The 27,838-nt window shown below is 35.5% G+C and overlaps 6 protein-coding genes across 12 annotated transcripts; 3 read left to right on the top strand and 3 right to left on the bottom strand.

Annotated features, from left to right (window-relative positions):
• Positions 1 to 403: 403 nt before the first annotated feature.
• kpna1 (karyopherin alpha 1 (importin alpha 5)) lies at positions 404 to 10,444 on the top strand. Of its 4 annotated transcripts, none has more exons than XM_039666971.2 (14): positions 404 to 545; positions 1,515 to 1,651; positions 2,898 to 3,011; positions 3,094 to 3,193; positions 3,286 to 3,380; positions 3,972 to 4,103; positions 4,988 to 5,076; positions 5,153 to 5,252; positions 5,758 to 5,921; positions 6,388 to 6,466; positions 7,221 to 7,346; positions 7,431 to 7,558; positions 7,656 to 7,831; positions 8,766 to 10,444. In XM_039666971.2, exons 2-14 carry the CDS (start codon positions 1,526 to 1,528, stop codon positions 8,951 to 8,953), a joined length of 1,617 nt encoding a protein of 538 aa, XP_039522905.1. In that variant the 5' UTR covers positions 404 to 545; positions 1,515 to 1,525; the 3' UTR covers positions 8,954 to 10,444. The 4 variants fall into 4 exon arrangements, with proteins under 4 accessions (XP_039522905.1, XP_039522906.1, XP_088981987.1 ...); XM_039666972.2 differs by having other exon boundaries at positions 478 to 545; positions 1,518 to 1,651; XM_089125861.1 differs by lacking the exon at positions 404 to 545 and adding an exon at positions 701 to 721.
• A 1,379-nt stretch (positions 10,445 to 11,823) lies between these two features.
• fam162a (family with sequence similarity 162 member A) lies at positions 11,824 to 16,486 on the bottom strand. Its single transcript, XM_039666973.2, has 7 exons — positions 16,452 to 16,486; positions 15,110 to 15,127; positions 14,966 to 15,022; positions 14,007 to 14,102; positions 13,656 to 13,767; positions 12,211 to 12,319; positions 11,824 to 12,135 (listed from the first exon to the last, which is right to left on the bottom strand). Exons 3-7 carry the CDS (start codon positions 15,015 to 15,017, stop codon positions 12,022 to 12,024), a joined length of 483 nt encoding a protein of 160 aa, XP_039522907.2. The 5' UTR covers positions 15,018 to 15,022; positions 15,110 to 15,127; positions 16,452 to 16,486; the 3' UTR covers positions 11,824 to 12,021.
• A 122-nt stretch (positions 16,487 to 16,608) lies between these two features.
• mix23 (mitochondrial matrix import factor 23) lies at positions 16,609 to 19,430 on the top strand. The gene is made up of 5 exons (XM_039666974.2): positions 16,609 to 16,922; positions 17,871 to 17,996; positions 18,138 to 18,284; positions 19,003 to 19,062; positions 19,152 to 19,430. The coding sequence occupies exons 1-5, from the start codon at positions 16,872 to 16,874 to the stop codon at positions 19,200 to 19,202; spliced, it is 435 nt and encodes a 144-aa protein (XP_039522908.1). The 5' UTR covers positions 16,609 to 16,871; the 3' UTR covers positions 19,203 to 19,430.
• Positions 19,431 to 19,460: 30 nt separating this feature from the next.
• LOC120476047 (uncharacterized) lies at positions 19,461 to 27,791 on the top strand. Of its 4 annotated transcripts, none has more exons than XM_089125863.1 (8): positions 19,461 to 19,535; positions 25,283 to 25,391; positions 25,496 to 25,640; positions 25,763 to 25,876; positions 26,770 to 26,914; positions 27,013 to 27,161; positions 27,245 to 27,384; positions 27,489 to 27,791. In XM_089125863.1, exons 1-8 carry the CDS (start codon positions 19,461 to 19,463, stop codon positions 27,641 to 27,643), a joined length of 1,032 nt encoding a protein of 343 aa, XP_088981989.1. In that variant the 3' UTR covers positions 27,644 to 27,791. The 4 variants fall into 4 exon arrangements, with proteins under 4 accessions (XP_088981989.1, XP_039522902.1, XP_039522901.1 ...); XM_039666968.2 differs by lacking the exon at positions 19,461 to 19,535 and adding an exon at positions 23,933 to 24,264; XM_039666967.2 differs by lacking the exon at positions 19,461 to 19,535 and adding an exon at positions 23,933 to 24,320.
• On the bottom strand, positions 20,658 to 22,395 carry LOC120476138 (cystatin-B-like). Its single transcript, XM_089125591.1, has 4 exons — positions 22,045 to 22,395; positions 21,877 to 21,987; positions 21,153 to 21,254; positions 20,658 to 20,984 (listed from the first exon to the last, which is right to left on the bottom strand). The coding sequence occupies exons 2-4, from the start codon at positions 21,946 to 21,948 to the stop codon at positions 20,865 to 20,867; spliced, it is 294 nt and encodes a 97-aa protein (XP_088981717.1). The 5' UTR covers positions 21,949 to 21,987; positions 22,045 to 22,395; the 3' UTR covers positions 20,658 to 20,864.
• LOC120476048 (cystatin-B) lies at positions 22,855 to 23,875 on the bottom strand. The gene is made up of 3 exons (XM_039666970.2): positions 23,708 to 23,875; positions 23,520 to 23,621; positions 22,855 to 23,369 (listed from the first exon to the last, which is right to left on the bottom strand). The coding sequence occupies exons 1-3, from the start codon at positions 23,777 to 23,779 to the stop codon at positions 23,241 to 23,243; spliced, it is 303 nt and encodes a 100-aa protein (XP_039522904.1). The 5' UTR covers positions 23,780 to 23,875; the 3' UTR covers positions 22,855 to 23,240.
• Positions 27,792 to 27,838: the final 47 nt, after the last annotated feature.

Below are 27,838 nucleotides of genomic sequence, written 5' to 3'. Positions count from 1 at the left end.
GAATGTTCTGTTATAAATATTCTGAAATATCCTGCGTCAACGAAAAATAAAATATGCAGCGTAATCCTCACGGGTCACGGCACATCACTGTGTATAGCATTAAAGCGTAAAATGTTGATAAATTGACTAGAATGCAAGACTAGTTGCTGCTGAGAAACAAACTCTATTAGACGACCTGCTTTACAGAATAATTGACTTGACATTTGTAATCAAGTAGGCTATTCAAATTTTATTGGCAAACACCATAATTACCAAGTCCAAATACAACTGTTATTTGTAAATAAGCTATAAAAATTGCGCCCTGCTACTGGCCATGTTTATAAGATTAAATATTAAATATTTAAAAATTCACAGGTTTCTTATAAAAAGTGGACATGGCAACAGCGTTCGTTACACAAAACTGGCAATACCGAGAACTACACATGCGCTTCAGTTCGCACACGATGTCCTCTGCCAGTGAGCATGCGCAGTATTATCACTATACCGGCGGAGGCTGAACAGTAGCAGCTTAAACGACGCAGGGAAAAACTAGATTTTTTTGACAGGTCAGTACGCCAATGTGGATTATTTGTGTGAGAATGGTTTTATTAAACCTATATGATGTTAAATTCAATATATAGAAATGTTAAAACACAAATATAAAGCAGCTGTCGGATAACCTTATAGGAGCAGGTTAGCAAGGGAGCTAACAGAGGCTGCTGCGCAGATCTGGGAGGGAGAGGCGAGTCTGGCGTTAAGACGATATTACCAACAAACCTGCTCTTCAATCGATGATCACTACCCTGTGATGACCTAAAATTACGTTGTATTGCCTTGAATCGACCGTATTTGCTTTATAGGCGTCATGTACGGTTGGATTGGTGTGTTTTGGTCGAGAGATGGTTGGATCAGTCGCTACCCTTCACTGCGGGCTGAAGCGCCACTGCCCATGACAAGCTCGGTTCCAATCTGGCTGTTTAACTTATTTTTAGTATCTTAAGGCAAAACAACACGGGTGAATGGGGTACAAATGTTATGTAATGGATATCACCAATATTCCCCTGTTGATTAATCATTGTAAATGAAGTCAATTGCTTTGTATTTCTAAATTGTCTGAAATATGCTAAACGCAGTTAAGGCATTATCTAATTAAATGTGCATATATTTTTTAGAACATTATATTTAATGCTACACAGATAATTTCCAGTTTGTGGCTAAACAACATTGTCACAAAACCTTGTTTGCTTGTGTAACCCACCATTGAAATGTATGAAAAATATGTTACAGCTCTGACTGGCTGCATTAATATTCTGTATTTTTTTGTGCTGTCAGATTAGTTATTCCACAAACGGTGGATATGAATGCTTATCTGACATTGTGATTGGTGTACTTGTCCACAGCTGATGAAACAAGTGACATTAAATAAGCTTTTGAAGAGGCAAAGACTGCCATCTAGCTTAGATCAAGTAGCCACTATTTTAATGGGTCTTGGTGATTCCTTTTGTGCTCATCTTGCTTTGATTGTGTTTTTCCAGCAGGCAACATCATGAGTCAGGGGAAGGACAATGCACGTCTCAAAAGTTATAAAAACAAATCACTCAACACAGATGAGATGAGGAGGAGGAGGGAGGAAGAAGGCCTGCAACTTCGCAAACAAAAGAAAGATGAACAAGTAAGATATTTGGAGATATGAGAGTGGCTTCTGTTATTCTATTTCATTCTTCTCTAGGTGTTTTGTATAAAGGTAAATATGAGACCAGAGTTTCCACTAGAAAACAAAAGATGTTTCTTTTTATGGACATTTTGATGATATCAGTCAAATATCGCTTCTTAATTAGTCAAGTTGAGGAAAACTGGAAGCAGGCTATGTAACTTAAATGACAATCAGGCCGTATAGAATGCAATATGTTATTATTAGCCTAACTTTCAAATTGATGGAAAAAACATGAACGTCCGATTGCCGTCAATCAACACCAATTGTTTTTTTTCTATGGTTTGCAAATTGCAAAAATGGTTTGGAAAAAAATGGTTTGCAGCCTTGCAAATTTCCAATACTACAATCAATGAACTATTTAGACCATGTGTCACTGAATGTTAAAATAATAATTAGATATCAAGAAAAGATTAACATACTCGCAACGTGTGATCCATACACAACACCTGCTGATGTTTTCATTGCTTTGAAGCTGAGTTTGTTTTGGGTGTATTTTTGCTTAATACATTTTAGGATTGTTCTCAAATTCAGATTTTGTTAGTGGGGTGGGATTATTATGCAATTTTAATCAGACGGTTTGACTGGAGAGATTTCATTTTGTCGGACATTACATTTTTTTTCCCCAGCCAATGCTAGTGATTATCGGACAACAGAACTGATACTATGTATCATACAACAGTATGATACTAAACATGAGAGCATGTATTGAGGGAGATTTGGGAGAGTTGACAGAATTGTCACTTGATGTCCTGCGTTCATTAAATCTTACATATGTTTTTGTCTTTTAAAAATTAAACATTTGTTTTGTCATAATTGGGTATTGTTGTTGAAGATTGAGTTGATTTAAACAAAGGTGACACAATGTAGCTGCTTATCACAACATAGATGTGATCATGTGGATTTGTCAAAGTTGCAAGAAAAATGTTGTATCATTTAGAATGGGTTGAAAATTATTAACCAACCATTTTTTTGCCATCATTTTCCAGCAAATGTGTTTATTAATTACGTTACATTCAAAATCACATTATAGGCTTAATTTAAAGCTGCAAATTAAAAACCTAGTAATTTTGTTTGTAAAGATAAATTTAAATGTAACGATAACTATTAAAAAAATCTCACTTCCCTTACTTGCAGCATTAGGACTTATATGGACATTTTGGTAATTTTATCAAACACAGTGATCTTAGATTTTGTGTTCTTACAGCTGTTCAAGCGCAGAAATGTGGCCACAGTGGAGGAGGATGGAACACTGGAGGATGATGGGATGTCAGATAGTGGATACCTGGAATCACAGGCCAACAATATGGACCAAATCACAGTGAGAAAGTTAAAACATTAGTTAATCATAAATCTTTACTAACTGATTAAAAAAAGTCACTCTTGTCTTTTCTTCTTTATAGGGAAATGTTATTTCTGAGGACATGATACAGATGATCTTCTCTAGCTCCCCAGAACAACAGCTCATAGGAACACAGCGCTTCAGAAAACTCTTATCTAAAGGTGAAAGACCCCAAAGACTAAAATACTAGCATTTACATAATCTATATTTATGATAAAAGGATGCTAACTCCATTTTTGTAATTCTCCGTTAGAGCCTAATCCCCCTATCGATGAGGTCATTGCCACCCACGGTGTCGTGGAGCGATTTGTTGAGTTCCTGAAAAGAAGAGAGAACTGCACGCTACAGGTGACTTAAATAAGCGGTATCTCGGTCATAATAGTACTAGGGAGGGATTTGCGAGACTATTCAACTAAACTCTACTGTTCCTGTTAGTCGATATTGGGAATGCTAGTTGATTACATTGTTTACACGTTTGTTTTAGCCTCTCTGAAATTGCCTACCATACCTTTAAGTTAACGCTGTATCATAATGCAAGACAAGCACAGCATATGACCTATTTTTCTGCAGCATTCAGTACAGGATTTGACTGGTTGATTTATTAAGTAGCCCATTTCAAATGCATTGCTTACTTTGTTTTTTTTTTGATAGTCTTCTGGGGGTTTCTTAGACTAGAGTCTAGACGAGTCTAGTCGTGGTGCACATCCCTAATTAAAATGAACTATGCAGTCTAGTGCCAGAAGAACCACTTGCCAGTCATAGGCCCCAAGTCACAGCAGTGAGACATCTGGCATGATAGTCCCCCAGCACACGCTTGCACTATTGGAATGTGTATATTTTGCAAGTCTAATAGGTATCTTTAATCGTTTTTGGCTTTTGAATAGTGCATTAGTGAATGCTTTTCTGCACTATGGTGACACATACTTTGTCTCTGTGCAGTTTGAAGCAGCGTGGGTTCTGACTAACATCGCATCAGGAACATCCCACCAGACACGTGTGGTCATTCAGGCTGGGGCGGTGCCCATTTTCATTGAGATGCTCGGCTCTGAATTCGAGGATGTACAAGAACAGGTAAGCATCTGTACACATTTACATTGAAGGGGGACAAATAGGCTGCATTAACACTGCAGGTCTTGATGCCCCAATCCGATTTTCTGACTATTTTCTTTTTTTGACGACCCGCTTACATCTTGTTTCATAAGTAAACCTGTATCCCATTTTTGCATTTATACTATGCACTGCTGAAACTACCAAATGTAGACGTTCTGACCCAGAAAAGGGAGTAAAACAGGACAAAATGCAATGGATGCAGATGCGAATAAAATTATCCAGTGTCTTTCTTTCCACAATATTTTGAAAAGTCATCAAAAAAGGTCTGGTACGGTGAAGAAAAAGAGGAAAGCCCTTGTTGGCACTGTAGCCACGAGCGCTTAAAAGCGTGCCTCGCCATATCTCGTGAAATGGCTTCAAATACGGATTTATTTCTGCAAAAACCTAGCATTTTTGCCTGCACTCTTTGCCCTAAACACTTAAGAGACATGAAACCTCCGTATTGCTCCGCTATGTGTATCCTTTGTCTTCCATCGTGCCTATAATAAATAAGTCATGTGATCTCAGTTAGTGGTGTCCACCTGAGTTGTCACTTTTTTAATGACGTACAAATCTCATATATATATGCGATTTGTCTGCTTACATGGCACACGCAAATGCACGTATCCGATTTATTACCACATATGAGTGAGGCCTGAATCCGATCCGAGAAAATCGGAATCCATGCGTTTTTTTTTCCCTGCTTACACGTTCACCGGTCATATCTGATCTGTGACACATGAGAGGAAAAAATTGGGGTCACTTGAACCATGCAGTGTAAATGGGGCCATAGACCAAGTTAGGTGTAATAAAATAGGACTTAATATTTAATTTGATGCAATTTTTTTTCTTTGTTTTCACTCCAGGCGGTGTGGGCTTTAGGCAATATCGCAGGGGACAGCACTGAGTGCAGAGATTATGTTTTGGACTGCAATATTCTACCCTCTCTTGTACAGTAAGTCATGCAAGCATTCATTTAAAACAACCATACTGTTGAATGGTTGTTCTAATGAGGCAGGATCTAATTGCAGGTTATTGGCTAAACAAAATCGTCTGACTATGATGAGGAATGCTGTCTGGGCTCTGTCTAACCTGTGCAGAGGGAAAAACCCACCCCCAGATTTTGCCAAGGTAAAATCTCCTTCAATTTCCTTACAATAAAAACATTATTAATTGTGCCAAGCTCATCTTTACATTTTGATGATTTTTACAATCATCTAACAATAATTTTGAAAACACTAAAAATGTACACTGTTAAAAAATGAATATCCATTTTTTTTAATTCTGTACATTATAATGTGGGATGTCAAGGTTCACTTGAAATATTTAAAGTGATTACCTTTAGTCTTCATCATAGGTATCATGAGATTGTGTCATCATGGTCATGTTTGCTTAAACTAGAACATGTTATTAATAATTATGCTTAAATAAATATCTTAAGTTAATGTTGATTTTATAATTTGAGAAAAATGTTCATTTGTTTTCTTTTCTGATATATTGACATGGATTAACATATTAAAATATAAATCAATATTAACTCAACAACTGAGTAATTTATTTAAACATAATTAAGTCACATGAGTACACGCCTTTAAACTTAAGGTGAGATCTAAGTTGAATTTGTCTTTTAATGCAGGTGTCACCGTGTCTCAGCGTTCTGTCCTGGCTGCTCTTTGTGAACGATACTGACATTCTGGCTGATGCATGCTGGGCTCTTTCTTATCTGTCCGACGGTCCCAATGAAAAGATCCAGGCTGTTATTGACTCAGGAGTCTGTCGCAGACTAGTGGAGCTGCTGCTGTAAGACATGAAACACAGATAGGAAGAATAATGATTCGCTTAAGTCAGTGGTTCTCAGCCTTTGTGTTTTAAAAGCTCTCCGATGTTGATTTGTGATTTTACTGGGTAAGGATTAGAGAGATTTTTTTTTTTTAACTATTTCTACCGAATAATTATTTTAGATTTTAGAGCTGAGCATAACCAAAAATATAAATGCATTTCATTTATTTTTGAAAATGAAGCTACCTCATATATACTATCCAGGTTTTCCAAGACAATGGGCTCTTTACAGAAAAAATAAATTAAGAAATATCTTATTTCTTATTCATATTATTTTAATTAATTCATCTTGAGGTCACCTGGAAGTTTACATTGGGCCCCAGTCCCTTCAGGTTGAGAACCACTGGCTTTTAAACGGGCTTCTCTTCTTTGCATTTTTAGTGGCGATACTTAAACAGTTTTCTGAGGTTGTTTTCATGTGTTGCAGACATGCAGAATATAAGGTGGTGTCCCCTGCTCTAAGAGCTGTGGGGAACATTGTCACAGGAGATGACCTACAGACTCAGGTGAGTCTTTCCTTTTTTTATAAATGAAAAAATAATATCTCAATATTTACTGGGATTTTGTTGATAATAATAAGACAATATTGTGCTTTTTTTGTATTGCAATATTGTGGGTTTAGGCCTGTTGGTTAAAAAAAAGATTTTCCAGGTTTTAACTTTTATATGGGCAATTATTTCTAACTTTATTAGGTGTATGCATCATGTAGAATTCTTACATTTAATCAATAAGTTCAATTAGAGTTTTAAAACTAGGAAATCAGTTTCAATAACACATAAGCTCCATCTAAACTTAAGCATTTGCATGTATTTGAACTGCAGTTACAATTTCATAAATAATGTACAATGTTGTGATTTTTTTTTTTTTAAATGTAATATTTTAAATATGAAAATAAAGTTAAGGTCATTGAGTAATTTATTCCTGATTCATCCAGGAACGAAGCAAGTGACCACCTTAATGAATGGATCATTGAGTCATTGATTCGCTCAAAAACGCTAATTCATTCATGTAGCTCTGAGACTCACAACTGCACGTTTGGTTGTGATATCCACTATATCAAATGCATATATAAAACAAAAACTCACACAGGGACTTTTTTTGTCTACATGAATTGAATTTTGGGGCGTGTTACCTGCGTTCAACTAGGCTACATCATGCGGTAATATAGTAGCTAATACATACTGCAATCCCTACCTCTCCTGTAATGTTGAACTACTACATATTTCAGATGTAACTTTTCATTTGATTTCTCATGCACAGGTGATTCTTAACTGTTCCGCCCTGCAAAGTCTGCTTCACCTGCTGAGTAGCCCGAAAGAGTCCATTAAAAAAGAGGCATGTTGGACCATCTCCAATATCACGGCTGGGAATCGTGCACAAATACAGGTACATGCTTTGGAGTATGTTCATAACAAACTTCAGTTTTAGTGTTGTTTTCTCTCTCACACTCTTGATCTTTGTAACTTGTAGATGGTGATGGATGCAGATTTGCTCCCCCCGTTGATAAGTATTCTGCAAGTAGCTGAGTTCCGCACAAGAAAGGAGGCGGCGTGGGCTATCACAAACGCCACATCTGGCGGTTCTGCTGAACAGATCGGGTGAGACAGATCACTTCTTAAGCCTGGTCTCGGATCACTACTTGCAGCAGCAACCAAGATGGCTATATAGATTATAATGCTTTGATCTTCTCCTTAGGCATCTTGTTGAACTTGGTTGCATCAAGCCCTTATGTGACCTTCTGACGCTGATGGATTCAAAGATCGTACAGGTGGCCCTAAATGGCTTGGAGAACATCCTACGGCTGGGTGAGCTGGAAGCTAAACGAGGAGGAGGAATCAACCCCTACTGCGCACTCATTGAAGAGGCATATGGTATGTTAGACATTACACTTTGGATGTTTTTTTTTTCATCTTTATGTTGATTCATTTTATGAATCATTTTTAAACCTTAAGCTTTCACACCAAAGTATACTTCAGTTTTGATGTCAACACGCATACTATGTGAACTGTATATATACTTTGAGCTTTGAAGGATTAATTCACCCAAAAATGTAAATTCTGTAATTAATTACTCACCTTCATGTCGTTTCAAACCCGTAAGACCTTCGTTCATCTTCAGAACACAAATTAAGATATTTATGAAATCTGAAAGCTTTCTGACCCCCCGATAGACTGCAACATTATAACCACTTTCAAGGCCCAGAAAGGTAGGATAGACATTGATAAAATAGTACACAAGACTACAGTGGTTCAACCTTTATTATGAAGCGACAAAAACCTTTTGTGCGCAAAAAACAAAACAAAAACATGACTTTATTCAACAAATTGTTCTCTTCCATGTCATTCTCCTTTGGTGTTCACGTAGTGTAAACACAGTGCAGCGCTTCAGGGCTGTACGTCAGAAGCCCGGCTCATTATTGTCCAGCTGTTCTGATGTATCGTTCTATTGAATAGGGGGGAAGAAAGAGTTTTCCGTATTTTTTGTCCTTAACTGATCAAATACCTGTAATTAGTCTCTCGGGGCTTCAGATGCTTCATTAAATCCCAAACTTTCAACAATAAATAATTTTTTAATGTTAAGCAGTGTAAATCTTAATGTCATTAATGATGGAAACTTGATTTTAGGACATACAGTTTCATGTTTGTTTTAAATGTTGATATTCATATTAATATGTAAAAGTTGTGAATATTAATATTGTTTTATTTTTTTCCATTTCCTTGTGAAATTACTTTAAAATTAAATATGACCAGATATATGATTAAAAAAGACAAACTATGATACAATTTTTCTATTGCTTTCCATCAGGGTTGGACAAACTGGAGTTCCTACAGGGTCATGAGAACCAGGAGATCTACCAAAAGGCTTTTGACCTGATCGAACGCTACTTCAGCACAGATGATGAAGATCCGGCTCTGGCGCCTGCTGTTGACCTCCAGCAGCAGCAGTTCCTTTTCCAGCAGTGTGAGGCTCCCATGGAGGGTTTCCAACTTTAACACTTCCACTCACTCCCTTATTCTCCAAGCAATCCACCCCGTAGGGTGAGAGACGCCCCACTGACCCAACAGAGCGAAGGATTTAACAAACGAACATTTCAATTAGAGTGTGATTATACAAGAGCGTGTGTTGCCGGTCAACCCATTTCCCTCCTCTTGTCCTTCTTCCCTGATGCCATTGGCCCGATCTGGAACGATGGCGACATGCAGAAAACATGACCAGTAGACATTTACGTATGACTAAAATAACCTACTTCCTTCATTAAACTTTCATTCAGCCCTTCAAAGCACGCGTATCCCATCAGTCCCGATTCAGGAAAACTGCATCCAGCGATGAGTTGATAGATGCTGGAAAAGCACAGCTTGTGTGACGTGACTGCAATATTGACTCTTCATCTATTGTAAAACACTGGACTGACCATGTGACTGTGTTTGCATGTCTCCAAACCCCCTCCCCTCCTCCATCCAAAAAAAAAAAAAAAAAAGAGTGACGGCCAGTGTACGGCGAAGGACGTCTGCTGAAGGCAAGGCACTTTTACCTTCCCATTTGACCCAGACAACTCAACGACGGACTAAGGGGTCCAGGCTTTCTGACTGAAAATGCCAGTCAGACAGTCTTTTTGACACACATTGAACATTCCGACAATGACTGAACTGTACAGGCTCCGCCTCTCCTTTTAGGGTTACACATTTGCACCTTTTGAAATTCTGGGAGTTGGAGTCTTCCTGCTCACTGAGACTGCTGGACAGACATAAAGACAGGTCCTGTATCCTGTGCATTACAACCATTTGATACTTCAATGACAATTTCACATGAGCATCATCTTCATCAGCACTTTACGTTCAGAACAGACCCTTTGTTTAGATTCGAACATCTGTAGTCCGTTTTAGTCCCTCGAAACGCTTCTCAGGATATCAAGGTGAAGAGGAATGGTCCCGTATCTGCATTACGGGATTCATTTACAGTAAACACTAAGTATTTAAGAGTGCTGAGAAAACTACCCCTTCAAAGCGTCCACCATATTTTAACAAGCTGTTGAAAAAAGGCTTTAGCTTTCCGATGTTTGTGAGACAAACTTTAATATTAATGTCTAATCATGGTGAATGCGCACACACATTCAGACACAACATATGTGACTAGAACTATATAAGACAAAATACAGAGCAGAAAATTGTTCAGTACTGTTTGGTTTTCTGATTATCTTATTGTATTTTTGTGAGGGTTAGAATCTCTTGATACCGAAGGTGCCATAATCCTCATTTTAAGAAACGGAGGATTACACGTTCAGGACTTTAAAGAAGACTAAAAACTTATCAACGCATTTAAACTTAAAATTCAATGGCTCAAGATATGATTGTTTACTTTGTTTTTCTTATTTCATCGTCAGATTCTTCCCAAGAGATGACCAGCTCTTTGTTCAATACTGCTGTTGTATTGAGATTGTGTAACTGTTCTCTGTTACGCCATTTGCATAAATGCTGTTTCATGAAGCTCAGTGGTCACGTGGTTTAATTGTAATATGTTGGTACTTTAGGAGACTCATTCCATCATTGCTTCATTCTAAAAAGGCCCAGTCATTACATCAGGGATGTGATTTTTCCCGTGTTTATACGAATTTCCGTGTTTTATGACCCACGTGAATTGCGTAAATCTGAGAAAGAAATGGTTGGGTTGGGGCCTGATTACAATATGATGATCGAAATCGCAAAATGGCCTCCAACAATGACTAAATAAACTGAAAAATGTGACGCTTTCTAATTAAGTTATTTAATGCACAAAAACAACGCATGTTAGCCAGGGTTCAAAATGCCAAATGCGTTACTCGCCAATTTCCTGGTAACTTTACAAGTTTTAACAGTGCATGGTTGTTAGAATGTGATATGGCTTAGTCCAATCATCAAATCGCAATGGTTTTGATCTAATAATAAATATATAAAGTGCTGCATGTTTCAAAGTAAAGCACAGCACTGTTTACTTCGTTACAGTCAAGTGCTGTATGTTTGCGTCACTATTATTTGCATTTGAGAGCTGAACATGCCAACTATCTTACCTAATTCATAATGAGAATCGTTTCTAAATCTGTCAACAGAGAGAAGGTCTTCCATTGGTTTTCCGCCACAATTAAAAAGCGAAATGGTTTAACTTTTTAAATGAAGACAACCATAAATGTTATTGTATTTTTACGGTTGTTCTGTAAAATTGAATACAAATGAGTTGGGTTTAGGGCTTTGCTTTAGCTGATGTTTTCTCAACTACTATCAACATATTTTTTTTTAATTAATGTGATTTTTTTTATATTGTGAGCAAACAGATTAACAAGCTGCTATTTTTACTTCTGATTGGTTATTTTAATTAAGTGCAGGTAATAACCATGACCATTCATGTAGGGATGCACCAATATTAAAATGGTGATTGTGATCATGTTAACATTTGTTTAGCAGATGATTTTATCCAACGCTATTTCCATTGCATTCATGGTAAAACTTCATCAGAGCTTGGTTTCCTTAGGATTCAAACCCATGACCTTGCTGTTGCTAGTGCCATGCTCTACTGTTTGAGCTACAGGATTTAAAAATTAAAGAAGTTTATTAAATGCTACAATTTAATTTACGCATAGCAACATTATAATGTACAGTAGAAAAAAATATTCATTTTGCTTTTGCAAAGATGTAATATTGTTATTAAATTATAATATTGTTACATTAATCTGAATAGAAAAATGGGAAATATCAATATGGACTGATTTCTAATATCTTATATATCTTTACCTTCATGCCATGTAATTCTGGCATTATTACTATTAAATATTAGCTACAAAAACAAAAGACATTCACAATGAGATTAAAGATAGGTGTACCGCAAATAAACATCAGTGGATCAGTATTTTATTTTTTGCTTAATATATACAAAAAAATCACACAGGGGATATCTCATCTTTATTTTATACACTACTCTAGAAGCTGTGGAGGAACATCTGTACCATCTCTACTGGAGTTCCCATGGGGTGTGGCATGTGATATTTGGAAAAACTGGATGGTGAATGATGATGGGCTCGAATGAAGGCATTTCACTGGGCTTTCTCTGCAAGTGCAGTGGCCTCCTTCTCCTTCTGTGCTTCCTCTCTCCAGCGAGCCTTCTTCTCCATGTTACGAGAGGTGAGATTGTCATGCCGACTTACCGCCTGTCATAAGACATTTATTAAAGGATTTGATATTACACAATCTAAGACGGCATTTCATTTATACAGTTTTATTACCTGTTTGCCAGAGATAACCACAGCGAGGCACGCCAGTAGGGTCAGTGCCATCATGACATAGCAGGCCTTCACACGCAGTCTGTTCCTGGCAGCATCAATCATCTCAAAACTGAAAGTATAAGCATTAGCATAAAATAGTACACCCACAAAGATATGTTTAAACATGTGAAGTCCTACTGCATAATGCTGTGATTTTACAAAGAAAAACATTGTAAGATAAGAGCAGAGCATATTTACAGTTTTTCTCATTTGATTCAAATGCTAATACCCCGAAAAAACTTTTATTTTTGAATGAATCATTAAAAAGGGTTGGTTCACCCAAAAATGAAAATTCTGTCAGTATTTACTCACCCTCATGTTGTTCCAAACCTCTATGTGTTCTGCTATACACAAAGGAAGATATTTGGAAGAATGTTTTAATCAAACAGATCTCATTCCCTATTGACTACCATAGTAGGAAAAAATACATACTATGGTAGTCAATGGGGAATGAGATCTGTTTGATTAAAACATTCTTCCAAATATCTTCCTTTGTGTTCAGCAGAACAAGTAAACACATAGAGGTTTGGAACAACTTGAGGGTGAGTAAATACTGACAGAATTTTCCTTTTTGGGTGAACTAACCCTTTAATTTTGCGGACATCTGCACTGTATGTTTTTGATTTACTAAAAATAAGTTCTTTTTGAATCGGGCTTCACTGATTTTGTTGTATGTTTTATGTTTTTCCTACTATGGAAGTCAACGGGGTACATCAACTTTCTGGTTAAGGACGTTCTTCAAAATATATTCCTTTGTGTTTAGCAGAAGAAAGAAATTCATACAGGTTTGAAACAACATGGGGGTGAGTAAATGATGACAGAATTTTCATTTTAAAGTGAACTATTCCTTTAACATTAACCACACAGAGAAACAATATTGTTGGAATCACTATCAAAACGTTTTTTTCCCCAATCATTTAAAGCGGCAGATGACATCACTGCAGTGCGAACTAATAATAAACAGAGCGCTATCATCCATTGGTGTGTGGACGTTACGGTATTAGTTATCTCTTTATAGTTATCGTTCTTGATGTGAACAAGCCTTTACTTTGTGTGAACATTCTCTCACTAATAAATAGTCATACACTAAAAAAAGTTTGATCTTGGGCTTTTAAAAATTGGGATAAAAAGAAATATGTATGGAAGGTCACAGAGGACGTGCCTGTTCTGTTTTGCATCTAACCTTCACAAACAGAGTCCACTCTGATCTCCTTCCAGATACCATGAATTACACTAATTACCTGTCATTACACTGGGAGTAAATCTCATTTAAACCTTACAGTAGACAGCTCTTGTGTTCCACCAATAAGCTGGCACATGACCTCCTTAACCTACTACAAGTTTAGTTAGGTAGGATGCCTGAAACTGGGGGTTTCTTTAAATGTAAAAAAGAATAGCCCACTTACGACACAAACTCGGGAATCTGCTCTGCGGTTTTGAATCGCCCGGACCACAAAAGCATCTTCTTATCCCATTCTTTTGGGCGGTAGCCTGGCACTTTAAACCCAAGCTGTTGAGCTAAAGGCAACACCGAGAGATGAGAAAGGTGTTAGTGAGGAGAAGTTGGTCTGTTGGGAAAAAGATAAAATTCCCTCTAGTATAATTTGATCCTTGTAGAACAACCAGAACAGGAACTTCTACACTGTAATTACGCTGTTGCGTGCTGTGGGTGAATTTTGGGTGTTGTATCATGCCATATGCCACTCCTTCTAATGCAGGCAGGTAGAAATGATGAATAGATATTTTGGAGTACTGACCCGGTTCTGTGGTCTGAAGGGGTGCAGGTGTCCCTTCTTGAGGCTTGCTGCACAGTCTTCTGCTCCCTGTGTTCATCACGCCTCTCCGCCACTGCCCTATGGAGGAAAGGAACAATTCCTCAGTCAGTGGAACACATAAAGACAAGTTTAGCTGAACTGTCCCTTTAAGGCTGCCATGGCGATACATTTTTGCTGTATGACAGATGTTTATCCAAAACAAATTAGTTACTTCCTGTTACATTTGCACTGATTATAAGTCATTATACATTTTTTTTTTCATTTGAGCAGCTGTTTGAATCATTTAATTAATTATTGGATACTTTGAACATTTGATTTTTTCATTTCATTTTTTTTTAAATAAACGTACATAAAACACTCAAAAATTATAGTATAGTTTCTTTCTATATTCACACTATATATTCAGACTCACCATTGCAACTACAGTTTCTGCCGAAATATTACAATTACAGTAAAACTTATTTATTGGGATCTTCACAATCTTTTTGTGTCATTATATACAACTGTAACTGTATTATTTTGTCAGAAACTATAATTGCTATGAATGGCGAGTATGAATATAGTTTGAATAAAGTGAATAAGAAACTATACTCTAATTGTTGAGTTTAGTTCGAATGAATATATATATATATATATATTTACTAAAGTAAAGAGATCGGATAGTTGTAAAATCGTAAATTCACAAGGTGTGGCTCTTTTCACGCATCAGATAATACATAAATTAAAAGTGATCAAAATGCAATAACCTTAAAAAACGTCATGAATCCAATCACGCGGTATCGAAGAGTTAAACTACGTCAGAATCGTTTGTAAACGTTTATAATCATGCGTTCAATGCTGTGTTGTGCTAATAAGTGTGTCAAGAATGCCCGCTGTCACTGTATCACATGCTGCGTGCGTGCCTGCGTCCGGTCCAAAATAAACTTAAAGAATATACTGACCTATTAAACTTCCAAAGGCAGCGCGAGGCCCGCGGATCACATTGAAGATCATGATTTCTGAAGAAAAATATAATGATAGAAAAACGACCAGATTTAACCCATGAAATCCTGTCTAAATGACAACGCCAGTTTTAGTTTCTCTACCTGAATGAATGTCAGTTCTAGTGATGTGTCGTTCATGAACGATTCGTTCATTTTGAACGAATCTTTAATATGACTCGGGACTATCGAGTTGTCTCAGGGAGTGATTCGTTCATCTTGTGTTACCCGCGCATGCGCATTGCGCAACATATGGATTCTGAATCTGTACTGGAAACAGAAATGATTAGTTCATCTCTCGAGTCTCGAGTCCGAGTCTTTCGTTCTTCCTGTCAGTCCCATTGAGCCTATGCTGTCAGACCACCGGAAAGATGAATGATTAGTTCATTTGAGTCTTCGGGTTTGAGTCCTTCGTTCTTTAGTCACGTGATGTCACCGTATTGAATACCCAAATTCACAAACTTTTTACAAACTAATTCACAAACCTTTTACAAACAAGCACGTAGATGATGTATAATATAATAGTAGTTAATTAATGTACAATATATAATAAAACACACCACAGATGCATAATATAGAAAAGAGACGGACAGGGACAATAATAAGGAATAAGGAATAATGGACGTTAATGTTTATTGAACATTTGTATTTTAATGCCTATATAACACAATATTCAGACGCAGTCAATAATACGAATCTAATGTTGTATTTGATGCGAGACCCGTGGCCACGTGAGAAAAGAACGACGGACTCAAACCCGAAGACTCAAATGAACTAATCATTCCCCTTTCCGGTACTGAAAGCATAGACTTAATGGGACTGACGGGAAGAACGAAAGACTCGGACCCGCCGAACCCGAACTCGAGAGATGAACTAATCATTTCTCTTTCCGGTGCTGACAGCATAGACTCTATGGGACTGACAGGAAGAACGAAAGACTCGGACCCGGCCAAACCCGAACTCGAGAGATGAACTAATCTTTAATCTTTCCGGTCCTGCTATATCGCATGGCACGGCCAGCAGACAGCACAGATCAGAGTCAGACACTGACGAGTCAACAGCTAGACATGAGGAGGAGAACAAACCTGATAAATATGAAGTTGCAAAGCAAAGAACGTCTCGGATCAGGAGGTGAGGTGAACTATAACAGGGTCAGACTGCATAGCCTGAACTTTAGACCCAGCAACTAATTAATAGCTAACGTTACAGTTATTTCAGTTGCTTTTGGCTTTGGCTGCAATACCCTATTATGTTATTTTTACAAATGTAATTAAGATTTTCGTAAGTACTAGATGTATGGGATATTTAACATGACATTTTAATTATATAATTATGAAATGACCGAAATGAACGAAATGACTCGATAAAAGATTCGTTCATTTTACTGAACGAGACTCAAAGATCCGAATCAGTAAAATGATCCGAACTTCCCATCACTAGTCAGTTCCTGTTCGTACTTGCAAGAGCGCAGCGCTATCAAACCAGGGTTAAAAAACACTGAAGGACCCTAAGAAGTCTAAAGAGCTCATAGGAGCGCCTGTTACGTATGTGTTCGTAGCACGCTTGTAAAAAGGTTGTAATAACGTCAGTTAAATAAGATAACATGCACAATATTTGAAGTTCTTCATAATATTTCGAATAAAGCACCTGTGGATTTTACACGCTCACGTTTAATCCTGATTATAGTGAGAAATAATTACATAACATAATTTCTGTTAAAATGTCTCACTCTAGTATGAAAAATACTCAGTAATTATCTGTGACATGACATTATTTAGTTCGTGTCAATGACGACATCTTTTGTAGTAAGTATAATGTAGGCAGTATTTGGACACCCTCGTCGCGCAGGACCTCTTCAGAGTCCAGTATGGCGGCGCCCGGTGGAGTTATGAACTGTGAGGACTTTTCAATGTTTCAGGTAAAACGAGCGAACTTATCAATGGTTAGGATAAAAATATGCAGGATTATTAAGCGCATATTTCCTGTTATGATGTTTACAGGAAAAATGTATAAATGTCTGACCCTCTGGTCTGATGCACGCAGTCGTGTGGTTCAATGAGCAGCAAAGCAAACATGACACTGTTTTTCTTTATAAATATAAACGTATGCAGTAAATGACCTATAATTTATACACAAAACAATATACAGAAATTCAAAGTTTTTTTATATTTTTATTTATGTGTAAAATTTGGGTAGTTGACAACATGGACTCGTGAACTTTTTTCAACATCAGGATTTTATTTGAAGGTGAAGTGAAATTATAGGTGTTGTAACACTTTTCTATTTTTGAATATTTTTTAATAACCTCTTATTTATTTCATTTCAATTGTACGATTAATATCAATTATGTTAATTATGTCTGAGGCATGTGTCCCTCATTTAGTTTGAGCTTATAAAGATGAATATAAAATAATTATACAATAACTTAACGTAATTTAAAAATGGGTTTAGATGAACTACATATATAATAGACAATAGTGTATGTGTCCCTCATTTAATATGAGCTTATAAAGATGCATATATAATAATTATACAATAACTTAACGTAATTTAAATAAAAATGGGTTTAGATGAACTATAACATGTCACAATGCAGGGCTCTGCTTGAAAGGGTGTCAACTACCCATGGCCATGTGTAGTTATATTGTATATATTAAATGTAATATGTGCTGAATACGGAGGGGTTTTACTTTAAGAAAAAAATTAGTAATCAGAAATTTTAATTTTCCTTAAATTGAGAATATTATTATTAATATTAAAGGTTTTAAGGTTTTTAATTAAGGCATCCGAACAACAATCATTGCATTGCTTACAGTAAATGACTGAAATGTTCTGCTGTTTTTCTATCTATCCGTATGTCCTCTAGGAAGTATTAAAAGGGATGCGCACCATAGATGACAGAATTGTCCATGCCCTTAATACCACTGTGCCCACTGTGTCCTTTTCAGGCAAAGTGGATGCCACACAGACCTGCAAAGAACTTTATGAATCTGTATGTATCCTATTACAAAGTGCTTTTAAAATGATTATTAGAGATACCCTAATTCTGTGGTTGATGTATGACATATTTTAGTGAACAATCACTAAGTGATGTTTAATTACAAGCTTTTCCCCTGTACTTTCTGTCTTCCAGCTCATGGAAGCACATCTGTCCAGAGATAAGGCAATAAAATCATGCATTACAGAGACCTCTGCTGTCGTCGGACAGTTACGTGAAAAGAGGGCAAAAGATAGTGACAACTTGTCAATTATCAAGCAACTCAGGAAAGAACAAACTAAGGTAATACCACTGTCTGCCACCAGGGGACCCATGAACTGTGTTATGTAGACTAGAGGTTGCCCAACTTACATATATAACAGACAATAGGCGCAACCACGTGAATTTGAGTGCTTCTCAAATCCATGGTGTAATGTAGTTTTATTTGTTGATTCATTACCAAAGCAATGTAAGACTAGAGGTTGCCAACTTACATATATAACAGACAATAGGCGCAACCACGTGAATCTGAGTGCTTCTCAAATCCATGGTTGCTTAAAGTTTTGTATACATTATTATATTCCACTATGTGTTAAAGTTCCTTTTTATATAATTTGAAAGAAGGGTTGTTATTATTGTTAAGTAAAACTATTAAAAACATTTTTGTTAAATAAAATATAAACTAAACTTAATGAAAATTAGAAAATGTTTCTTCTGCAATAAACTGAAATATGTTTAAATTGAAGCACTAAAATTAAGTGGAAATTTATCAAACTAAAATATGCTGGAAAAAAATTAATAGCAATAGAATAAAAAAAAACAAATAAAATGAAAAACGCACATAAAATATTTTCTAAAAATGAGAATTGAGTATAACTAAAACTATAAAAATAAATGCGAATTCAATATTGAATATAACAATATTCAATCATATGAATGATTCTAAAATAGCACTTTGTGGAAGTCTGTTCACAAATGGCTGAAATTGAAATCTTCTAAAATCTTCTCAATTTGCCTACAGTTAAAAATCATGCAGTCTGAGCTGAATGTTGAAGAGGTGGTCAATGACCGGAGTCTGAAGGTGAGGTTTTTGAGTGTCTTCTATTGATTCTATTGAACATGAGCTGTTATTATTCAGAAAAATGTCCCTGATGGCATTTCCCCCTCTAGGTTTTCAACGAAAGGTGCCGAATTCACTACACCCCTCCCAAGATCAAGTGAATGATAGTTCTGTTGTCAACATGAACCACACAGTGTTCTGAGGACAACACCTGAAGCTGAGCCGGGACATTGACCCCAAACATCTCACAAACCCTCCTCCGCCAGTGTGATCTGTCTGTGGCTTGTGTTTCTACAGTGAAGGAACACTACCGTTGCCCTAGTCCTGTAAACTTTTTTGTATAAATACTGTACAAAAGATTTTATTAAAAATGAAATGTTTTCCAATTACTGAAATGTTGTTTGCTTTGCAACACAGCGATGAATGTTCAGAAGAAGAGGAGGATACGTTTCTCGATCTGTTCTCAGACCTTGACATCCCCATTTCTGGCAAAGGTTAGGGCAGAGGTTTTCAGTTTCTTAAATGACCCCCCTTCCTACAAATTTAAAAGACCAGTATATTCTTGTATAAAGGCCCTATTTATACTGTGACAATTTTAATTTGTTTATGTAACTTCAACATAATGGAATTGTGTAAATTTAAATTACCCAATTTAAGTAGTCTCAACGTGAATTTTTAAAGGCTTCCTTACATGATTCAAAGGCATTTTATTATATTCATTCATCCATTTATATTTCATTTGATTCGGTGACATTTAATTAAATTGATAGACTTTAGCTAGCTATTTGCTAGCAGAAGCACATATTAGCATCTTGAATGCTAAGATTTACATGCTCCTTCATTCAAAGCAATTGAAAATATTATGAAATCGGTCGACAGACAAACAAAATGCTACACTCTTCTCCACAATGGTAACCCACTGTAATTTAAATGGTTTAATAATTCCAATGTAATTTAACATTAAACACTATTACACACTATCAAGTCTTCCCCTTTTCTAAATTTAAAAAAAAAACATAAAATAACACTTAAATTTTTACATTTATTCTCTCTTAATTCAACCATATGCAAAGCATGCTGGGAACTAAAAGCACTGCCCAGTTTCAGTTAAGGCAACACAAATCAATCATGTAATCCAACACAAACGGATTAAGTAAACTTAAGTTGTTCGTAGATTTAATCAGATTGAACACAATAAAATTAAGTTCAGGCAAAATGGCAGTCGGCTCGCACTACACTGTCACCCTCTGGATGTACAATTGTTTTACTTAACATAAATGGTTTGTGTTTAGACAACACATTAGGATTTTGTACTGTCAAGTTGAGACACAATTACATAGACCTTAATAGAAAAAAACATTTAAAGTCAAAAAATATAATTATTATAAGTAAACTATATATAAATATATTATGTAAAGTGCACAACCTCCCTAGTTCATTTTTTTGAGTGTGTTGAGGTTTACCGTTTTCAAATCCATTCAGCTGATTTCCTGATGTTTAGAAGATTATCAGTAACCAGACATTTGCTGGTCTCATTGACTTCCATATACTATGGTAGTCAATGAGAAACTGTCTGGTGACTGATATTCTTCTAAATATCAGAAAATCGGCTGAATGGATTTGAAAACGGTAAACCTCAACAGTTTAACTCTGAGGGAGTTGTAAAATGAGCCTATTTCCAAAAACGTGGAGTATCCTTTTAAAACACGGGTTAACATGCTTCATCTTTAGATGTTAATATAACATTTACTATGTAACTGTGGCATCCATGAGTATTTTTTGGGCAATATTCATAATGATGTTGATCTTTCTGGAGGTCCACTTCAGAAGTATTCAATGGCGTCATGATGAGCCTTGGATGTCTGAATGCTGTGCAGCTCCAGATCATGGGGCAGGGTTTTATAGACACGCAGATGAATATAGTCGTCCTCACCTACATGCACCTAAAAACAGATCAGAACAGAACAGTATATTCAGAAACCATTATGGCTCAGGGCTGTAAGTGTTATCTGAGGCTTGATTTTACATATAAAATCAGTACATTTACAGGGTGATCATTCGATGACATGATGATAAGATCATTCATAAAATCACACATGGTTTTCTCTTACCTTAATGAAGTAATTTTTCCCCTTAACAAGTTGCGTTTTAAAACATTTGGCGGTGAAAGTGTCAAACTTGTGACCAGCTTTGTCCTCGGCGTGAGACTTTACCTGAGGAGAAACCAAGAGTCCTGTTTTCTCAGGACATGTCCTGTTTTCACGTCCTGTCCTGGCCGTCCATGGCTGTTTTTTATAAAGTGATGAAAATGTCCTCTGGTTTTCAAAAAAAACTACTGGGAAAGATCAGCTCTAGCAAAATATAGATTGGCAAACAAGGAGGATGAGGAAGAAAAACAGAATTAAGAGGAAGAAAACTAAAGATATAAATGTATTTTATTAATTCATTTTTGTAAGTTTGTGAGAGCTATTTCTGTTCAATTTGGAGGTATTTCTTTTAGTCATTTATTATAGGTATTTTTATAATATAGATGAGACATTATTTATATCATCATTACATTCATTACTGAAAACCTTTCATAACAAAACATGTTGAGAAACTTCTGAGAATCCTTTCTGAATTTGTGTCTTTAACCATTTTCTATCCATATAGCTAGAGAGGAGGCATAGCCTCATACTTTAAAATGTATTGAAATTAATAAGGCAGCTTTGAGTAAACTTAAAGTATCATTTGAGTATCTGTTTGCTGGGCCGGGTGTCCTGGTTTTTGGGAATCAAAACAGTCACCCTAAGACACATCACTATTTCTGTTTCTCTGCAATGTACAGTTACTAACCTCATCGCATATTTTCTGCACCTCTTCATCGGCATCTTTAGCCTCAGATGTTCCACCACATTTTAAAGACATTTTAAATACAGAGGGTTAATAAAAAATACTTGAGGACATCTGAGGCTGACTCCAGCTCCCTTTTTCGCCAGCTCCTTATTCGTCGAACTATTCCACATGAGGCTGACACCAGCTCCTTTTTCACCAGATGGTTGTTAACATAGACATCATTAAAGATTAAAGCAAGGGTTTTCAGTTTTTTAGATGACCCCCCATCCAAATTTTTTTAAAAGAACAGTTCTTAAAGGCATTATGCTGTGAAAATGTAATATTATAAATTTGTCAAAAATATTAATTGTAAAAGATTTAGCTTCTATTCTTAAGTTACATTACCACGTTTTGTCTGTGTTTATTTAAATTAAAATAATTGTATATTTTTTAAATTAGTTATTAAAATCAGATTATTTTGAATCACTTATTTAAATCAATATATTTCGTTTCAATTAAGTTACATTACATGTAATACATTTGTCTATTTAGACTAATTTAATTAGTTATTTAAATTAGATTTTTAGATCATTCTTAAATCTAATAACACTCAATTCATTTGCATTACATTTAACCGATTTTTTTAGTTGTAATAATTTTATTTAAATCAGATTTTAATTTTTAGCATTATTTAAAATCTACAATAAAAAATTACTTTTAATTTTAATATATATATATATATATATATATGTATATATATAGACTGACATGTTTATTTTAATCAATTTTTTTTTAAATAATTTAGATTTAAATTCAAAATCCTCTAAAAAGAAATTAAATCTAAATATATGTTTTATTTTTCCATGGATTCCTTAGCACTCCTAACTTGAATAACACATCCATATATGAAAAAGTCTATTATGCGAAGACCAAAAAAAAAAAAAACACTCACAACTTTCCATCTATGCATTTTATGTAAATAAAATACATTGTAGGCAGTCGAGTATAAAACTACTATTTACTGCATCAGTATCACTAAGTACAAAACCCAAAATGTGAAGACCAAACTATTAGCATGGATAACTAGATGTGAGTTCTAGTAAGAAGTTCTAGTAAGTGTAAGGGAGGGAAAATGTTATTTTACAACTATCCCAAAAAACATAATGGAGACGTGCATTTAGGATTTCTTAATGAGTTACACAGCAGGTCGTGTTTACCCACTATTCAATAAATGCATGTCAATTATTGATAAGATCATCACATGTAATACACAGGTTAACATGCTTCATCTTTAGATGTTAATATAACATTTACTCTGTAACTGTGGGATTCATGAGTATTTTGGGCAAAATTCATAATGATGTTGATCTTTCTGGAGGTCCACTTCAGAAGTATTCAATGGCGTCATGATGAGCCTTGGATGTCTGAATGCTGTGCAGCTCCAGTTTTTCTCCAGCATGGGGCAGGGTTTTATAGACACGCAGATGAATATAGTCGTCCTCACCTACATGCACCTAAAAACAGATCAGAACAGAACATTAAAAAACCATTATAATTCAGGGCTGTAAAGTGTTATATGAGGCTTGCTTTTACATATAAAATCAGTACATTAATAGGGTTTCCCCATAGGATCATTGATAAAATTACCCAGGGTTTTCTCTTACCTTAATGAAGTAATTTTTACCCGCAACAACTTGCGTTTTAAAAGATTTTGCGGTGAAAGCGTCAAACTTGCGGCCAGCTTTGTCCTCGGCGTGAGACTTTACCTGAGGAGAAACGGGAGTTGCCAGTGAATGTTGCTATGACACATCACTGAAATATTTCTGTTTCTCTGCTATAAAAAGTTACTAACCTCATCGCATATTTTCTGCACCTCTTCATTGGCATCTTTCGCCTCAGATGTTCCGCCACAAAGTAAAGGCATTTTAAATACAGAAGATTAATTAAAAAAAATACTCGAGGACGTTTGCTTACAACAAGATTTATTGACTGGAATGTTTACTTCCTGGATAATATCACGAGACATTGGAAGAAACCATTACATTGGAAGAAACCATTTTTGTGGAATAGACCAAAGGGTTGTCGTGTATCAACAGAGAAAGACCTGATAGATACTCTGCTGTTGTGCTTAAATATATATGTAAACATTATAATTATTTAACTTTAAATCTAAAATATTGATCTTCTTTATGTTAATGTATCTCTGTTCATGGTTCAGCATCCCCGTAAAGTGGTTTAAACCTCGTATTGGTATCACCCCACATGTTACTGGTTAAGCCGTGGATATTTACTGACATTTTTACTAAATGAAATATTATTTTAAATTTAAATAACGATTTTAACATAGTTAAAATAACGATAAGGCAAGTTTTTAGCAAGAAAGTTCGTACATAAACTCTACAAACTCAGGTGAGTCCAGGTGACTACGGAAGCTTTCTGCCACTGCTGAACACAACTGAGTTCAAGTAACTTGAGACCACACAATTGCCATTCATTATAATGACTGGGGAAAACATGTCCTAGTTGGGCGAAGAACAAGTTCAAAAACTGAAACTTGATATACTACGAGGTTGCCTTTTAAGATCTACAGTTTTGAAAATTTTCAAGCTCAAACCTAACCTCGAAAAATGTTTCTTAACAGGTTGAGCGTAAGGGTGAACATGTCTTATAAAAATTTATAGAGATGACAACATCAGTCCTTCAACTCATATTTTAACATTTCATTTCATAATAGATGATATCCTTCTGCCCATTTTTGTCTATCCAACATTTATTCAACATCATGTGTCCACACGTGTCCATTCATCCCCTCCCAGTTCCCTTTTTTACCGTTTAAGACATAACACACATAGTTAATGACTAAGCCATACAAGATGTTAGATGACTGTTGAGATGTTATCTAAACAACAAGTGCTATATGTAACCTTTGACAAAAGTTTAGTTTTTACTTCAAAAACTAAAAAAAGGACCTTAAAGAAATTCAAAACCCTTCTCCATCTATTACAAATTTAGTTTCTTCAGAGTATGCAAAGTAAATGTCTCTTTGTTGTGTAAGGCTTTTTCATAACCATCAGATATTTATGCAATGAAAAAAATGGTTGCCTTGACAGACGTTGTGCGCATGCATTTTTTTGTGTCATATTCTGCACGTGTACTCATACAGTTACACAACCTGTACACTTATAAAACCAGTCCCACGGGAGTAGTACTGCATTTGTGTTTGTCAGTCCTCAGGGTGTTACGTTAACTTCCTTCTCTCGTTTACTCTTGGTTTCAGTCTCTGGGAGTGTTTTCAGCTGTTGGTCAGATACGATTCTAGTGCATTTATGTTTATAGTCAATTGGCTATAATAATATTAGCAGTGCTTCTGAGTCGAGTGCGCTTCTGTTAAATATTTGAAGATAGCATTACATTCTCTTTCTTTCAGCTGCTCACAATGGGAGATCACAGCACTGTCCGTTTAGCACTCATTGTCCTTTCTGTTGTCATGTACATCATTTGCATCATATTCAATGCGCTTGCTGGACCAGGAACAGGTACGTACAGCAGATAAACTGAATACTGTTTCTAAATAAATGATAGGTGCAAAAGTACATTTTGGTTGAATATATTGTTACAATGTTGTTTTACTCATCCGCAGGTCCTTTTCGGAACAACACTGGTGCTATATCAAATAAGTACGATACCGAAATCACTCCCTCAGGATGGACCTTCTCAATCTGGGGTGTCATCTACACCTGGCTGTCTCTCATGCATGTTTACATCCTCTCCACTACCTGCAGGAGGTATGAACTCTGAGCTAGAATCAAAATAATATCCAAAAATAAAGTGGTATTTAATAATATGATGATGATCATGAGATTTAAGTGGTATGTAATAATATGCTTTATTTATATTGTCATCACAGGACTGTTTATGGTCCAATGTACTGCAGTCCTGCTGTGTTGCCGTATGGATTCTTCATCACCTGGATTGCAAACATGCTGCTGAATATAGGCTGGCTCCTTCTGTGGGACAGAGAGTAAGAAGGAAAATTCTGATATGTTGAAATATACTGTATAGTGATGTCCATAGGGGATATATATATATATATATATATATATATATATATATATTTATATATATATATATATATATTATGACACCTACAAGTTCGATTAAAAAATCAACATATGATTATTTTTTTTTTAACATAAAGGTAAAACAAAACACTAAACTAAGGTATTTTAAGGCAAAAAAGGCAAACAGCCGCTAAATGTTTTATTTTACTATGCAAAAAAAATCATAGAAAAACCAAAAGCTCACAGGTGAAAGCATACATGAACTACTACATAAGCAAAAAATAATGTCTACACAATTTGGCTTGTATCATTACGTTATCACAAATAAAACTGACTCAATTGACTCAAATCTCAACTACACAATACAAGTACAAAATCTTTAACACATTTTTTATAATATATATACATATATATATATATATATATATATATAGTGCTGTCAAATCCATTAATCGCATCTAACAAAAGTTTTTGTTTACATAATATAAATGTGTGTGTATATATTATTATATTATATATATATGTCTGAGTGTGTGTTCCGTGTCTGTGTATTTATACATATAAATATAATATACACACTTATATATTATGTAAAGAAAAACTTTCCTGTAAGACGATTTGTATTCATGTTTATATATGTATTCAATTTATATGTGTTAGTCGTGATTGTACTTATTTTTACATTTTGTAAATACAATTTCTTTGCAAGTATATTGAAAGAACAAATTGTGTATAAATTTTGTATATATATATATATATATATATATATATATATATATACAATTTATACAAACATTTTCTACTGTAAGAACATCTTTTGTAAAAGCTCAATTTTTTTTGCATTTATTTAAAGGGAGATGATTGCTGGATTTTTTTTCCTTGCCCTGATTGCCTTCACAAACTACTTACTGATCATCTTCACCTGTTATGCCCTCAAACAATATGGATCCTGGTTAAACAAATATCACAAAGTAGACCTCTGGTGCATTCGGATATTGGTGAGATATCATTGAAATATTACTCAACAACTTAGCTTCTCAAACGTACATTTTAAAAACATTATGCAGTTTTTAATGTTGCATCTTCAACCTTGCAGGTTCAGAATGGCATTGCAACATACACAACATGGACAACTATTGCCACATTGATCAACTTCACTGTTGTGCTGAGATATGACGCTGGAATGACCCAGTCAGATGCAGCAACAGTCTCTTACTCAATTCTTTTGGGTGAAGCTATTGCTTGGTAAGACCATAAACCTCTAATTAACTTATTTTAAAGAAATGAAAGATGTTAATCTTGAGATTAATGCGTAATGATTTTTACAGGTTTATTGTTGAGACATTTGTGTTTGAAAAGCACCTGCGATACATTCTGACAGTCTACCCTGTTGTCATTGTGGCTTTGAGCGGAAACATGACAAAGAACTTTAACTCTGCGGATCCAAGTCGCAATGGCATTTACATAGGTGAGCCAGAACAAGCCCTGCATTGACATCATAATAGTTTTGCTGTTATGTTCTTAATCTGTAGTGTATTTCATGACAACCATATTGTGTGTTGTATTCCACAGCTGTTCTACTGGGGTTGGCCTGTACACTATTTGCCATCAAAGTGTCGCTGGTTATATGGAGGCATATTAAATATCCTCTCTACAGAGGCATGGATACAGACGAGGCCATATCACCGATGGAAATCGCTGAAAAGCAAAAAAAGATCTTCAGTTAATCTGAACTGTTCATATAATTGAATTGTATATTTGTGTAATCATCCTACAATATGCTTTTTTTTTATAAATGATATTTATTTTTTTAATTGTTCAAATGTGTACATAGTTCACATGTACTTTTGATACATAATAAAAAAATAAAATATGGTGTGTGTGTGTAACTGAGTTACACAAAATGAATTGCTCTTATCAAG

This window comes from Pimephales promelas, chromosome 22 (genome assembly GCF_988280905.1).
Source record: "Pimephales promelas chromosome 22, fPimPro1.hap1.1, whole genome shotgun sequence".
NCBI lineage: Eukaryota > Metazoa > Chordata > Actinopteri > Cypriniformes > Leuciscidae > Pimephales > Pimephales promelas.
Note: the sequence above shows the minus strand (reverse complement) of the source record. Positions and strands in the feature narration are given on the sequence as shown.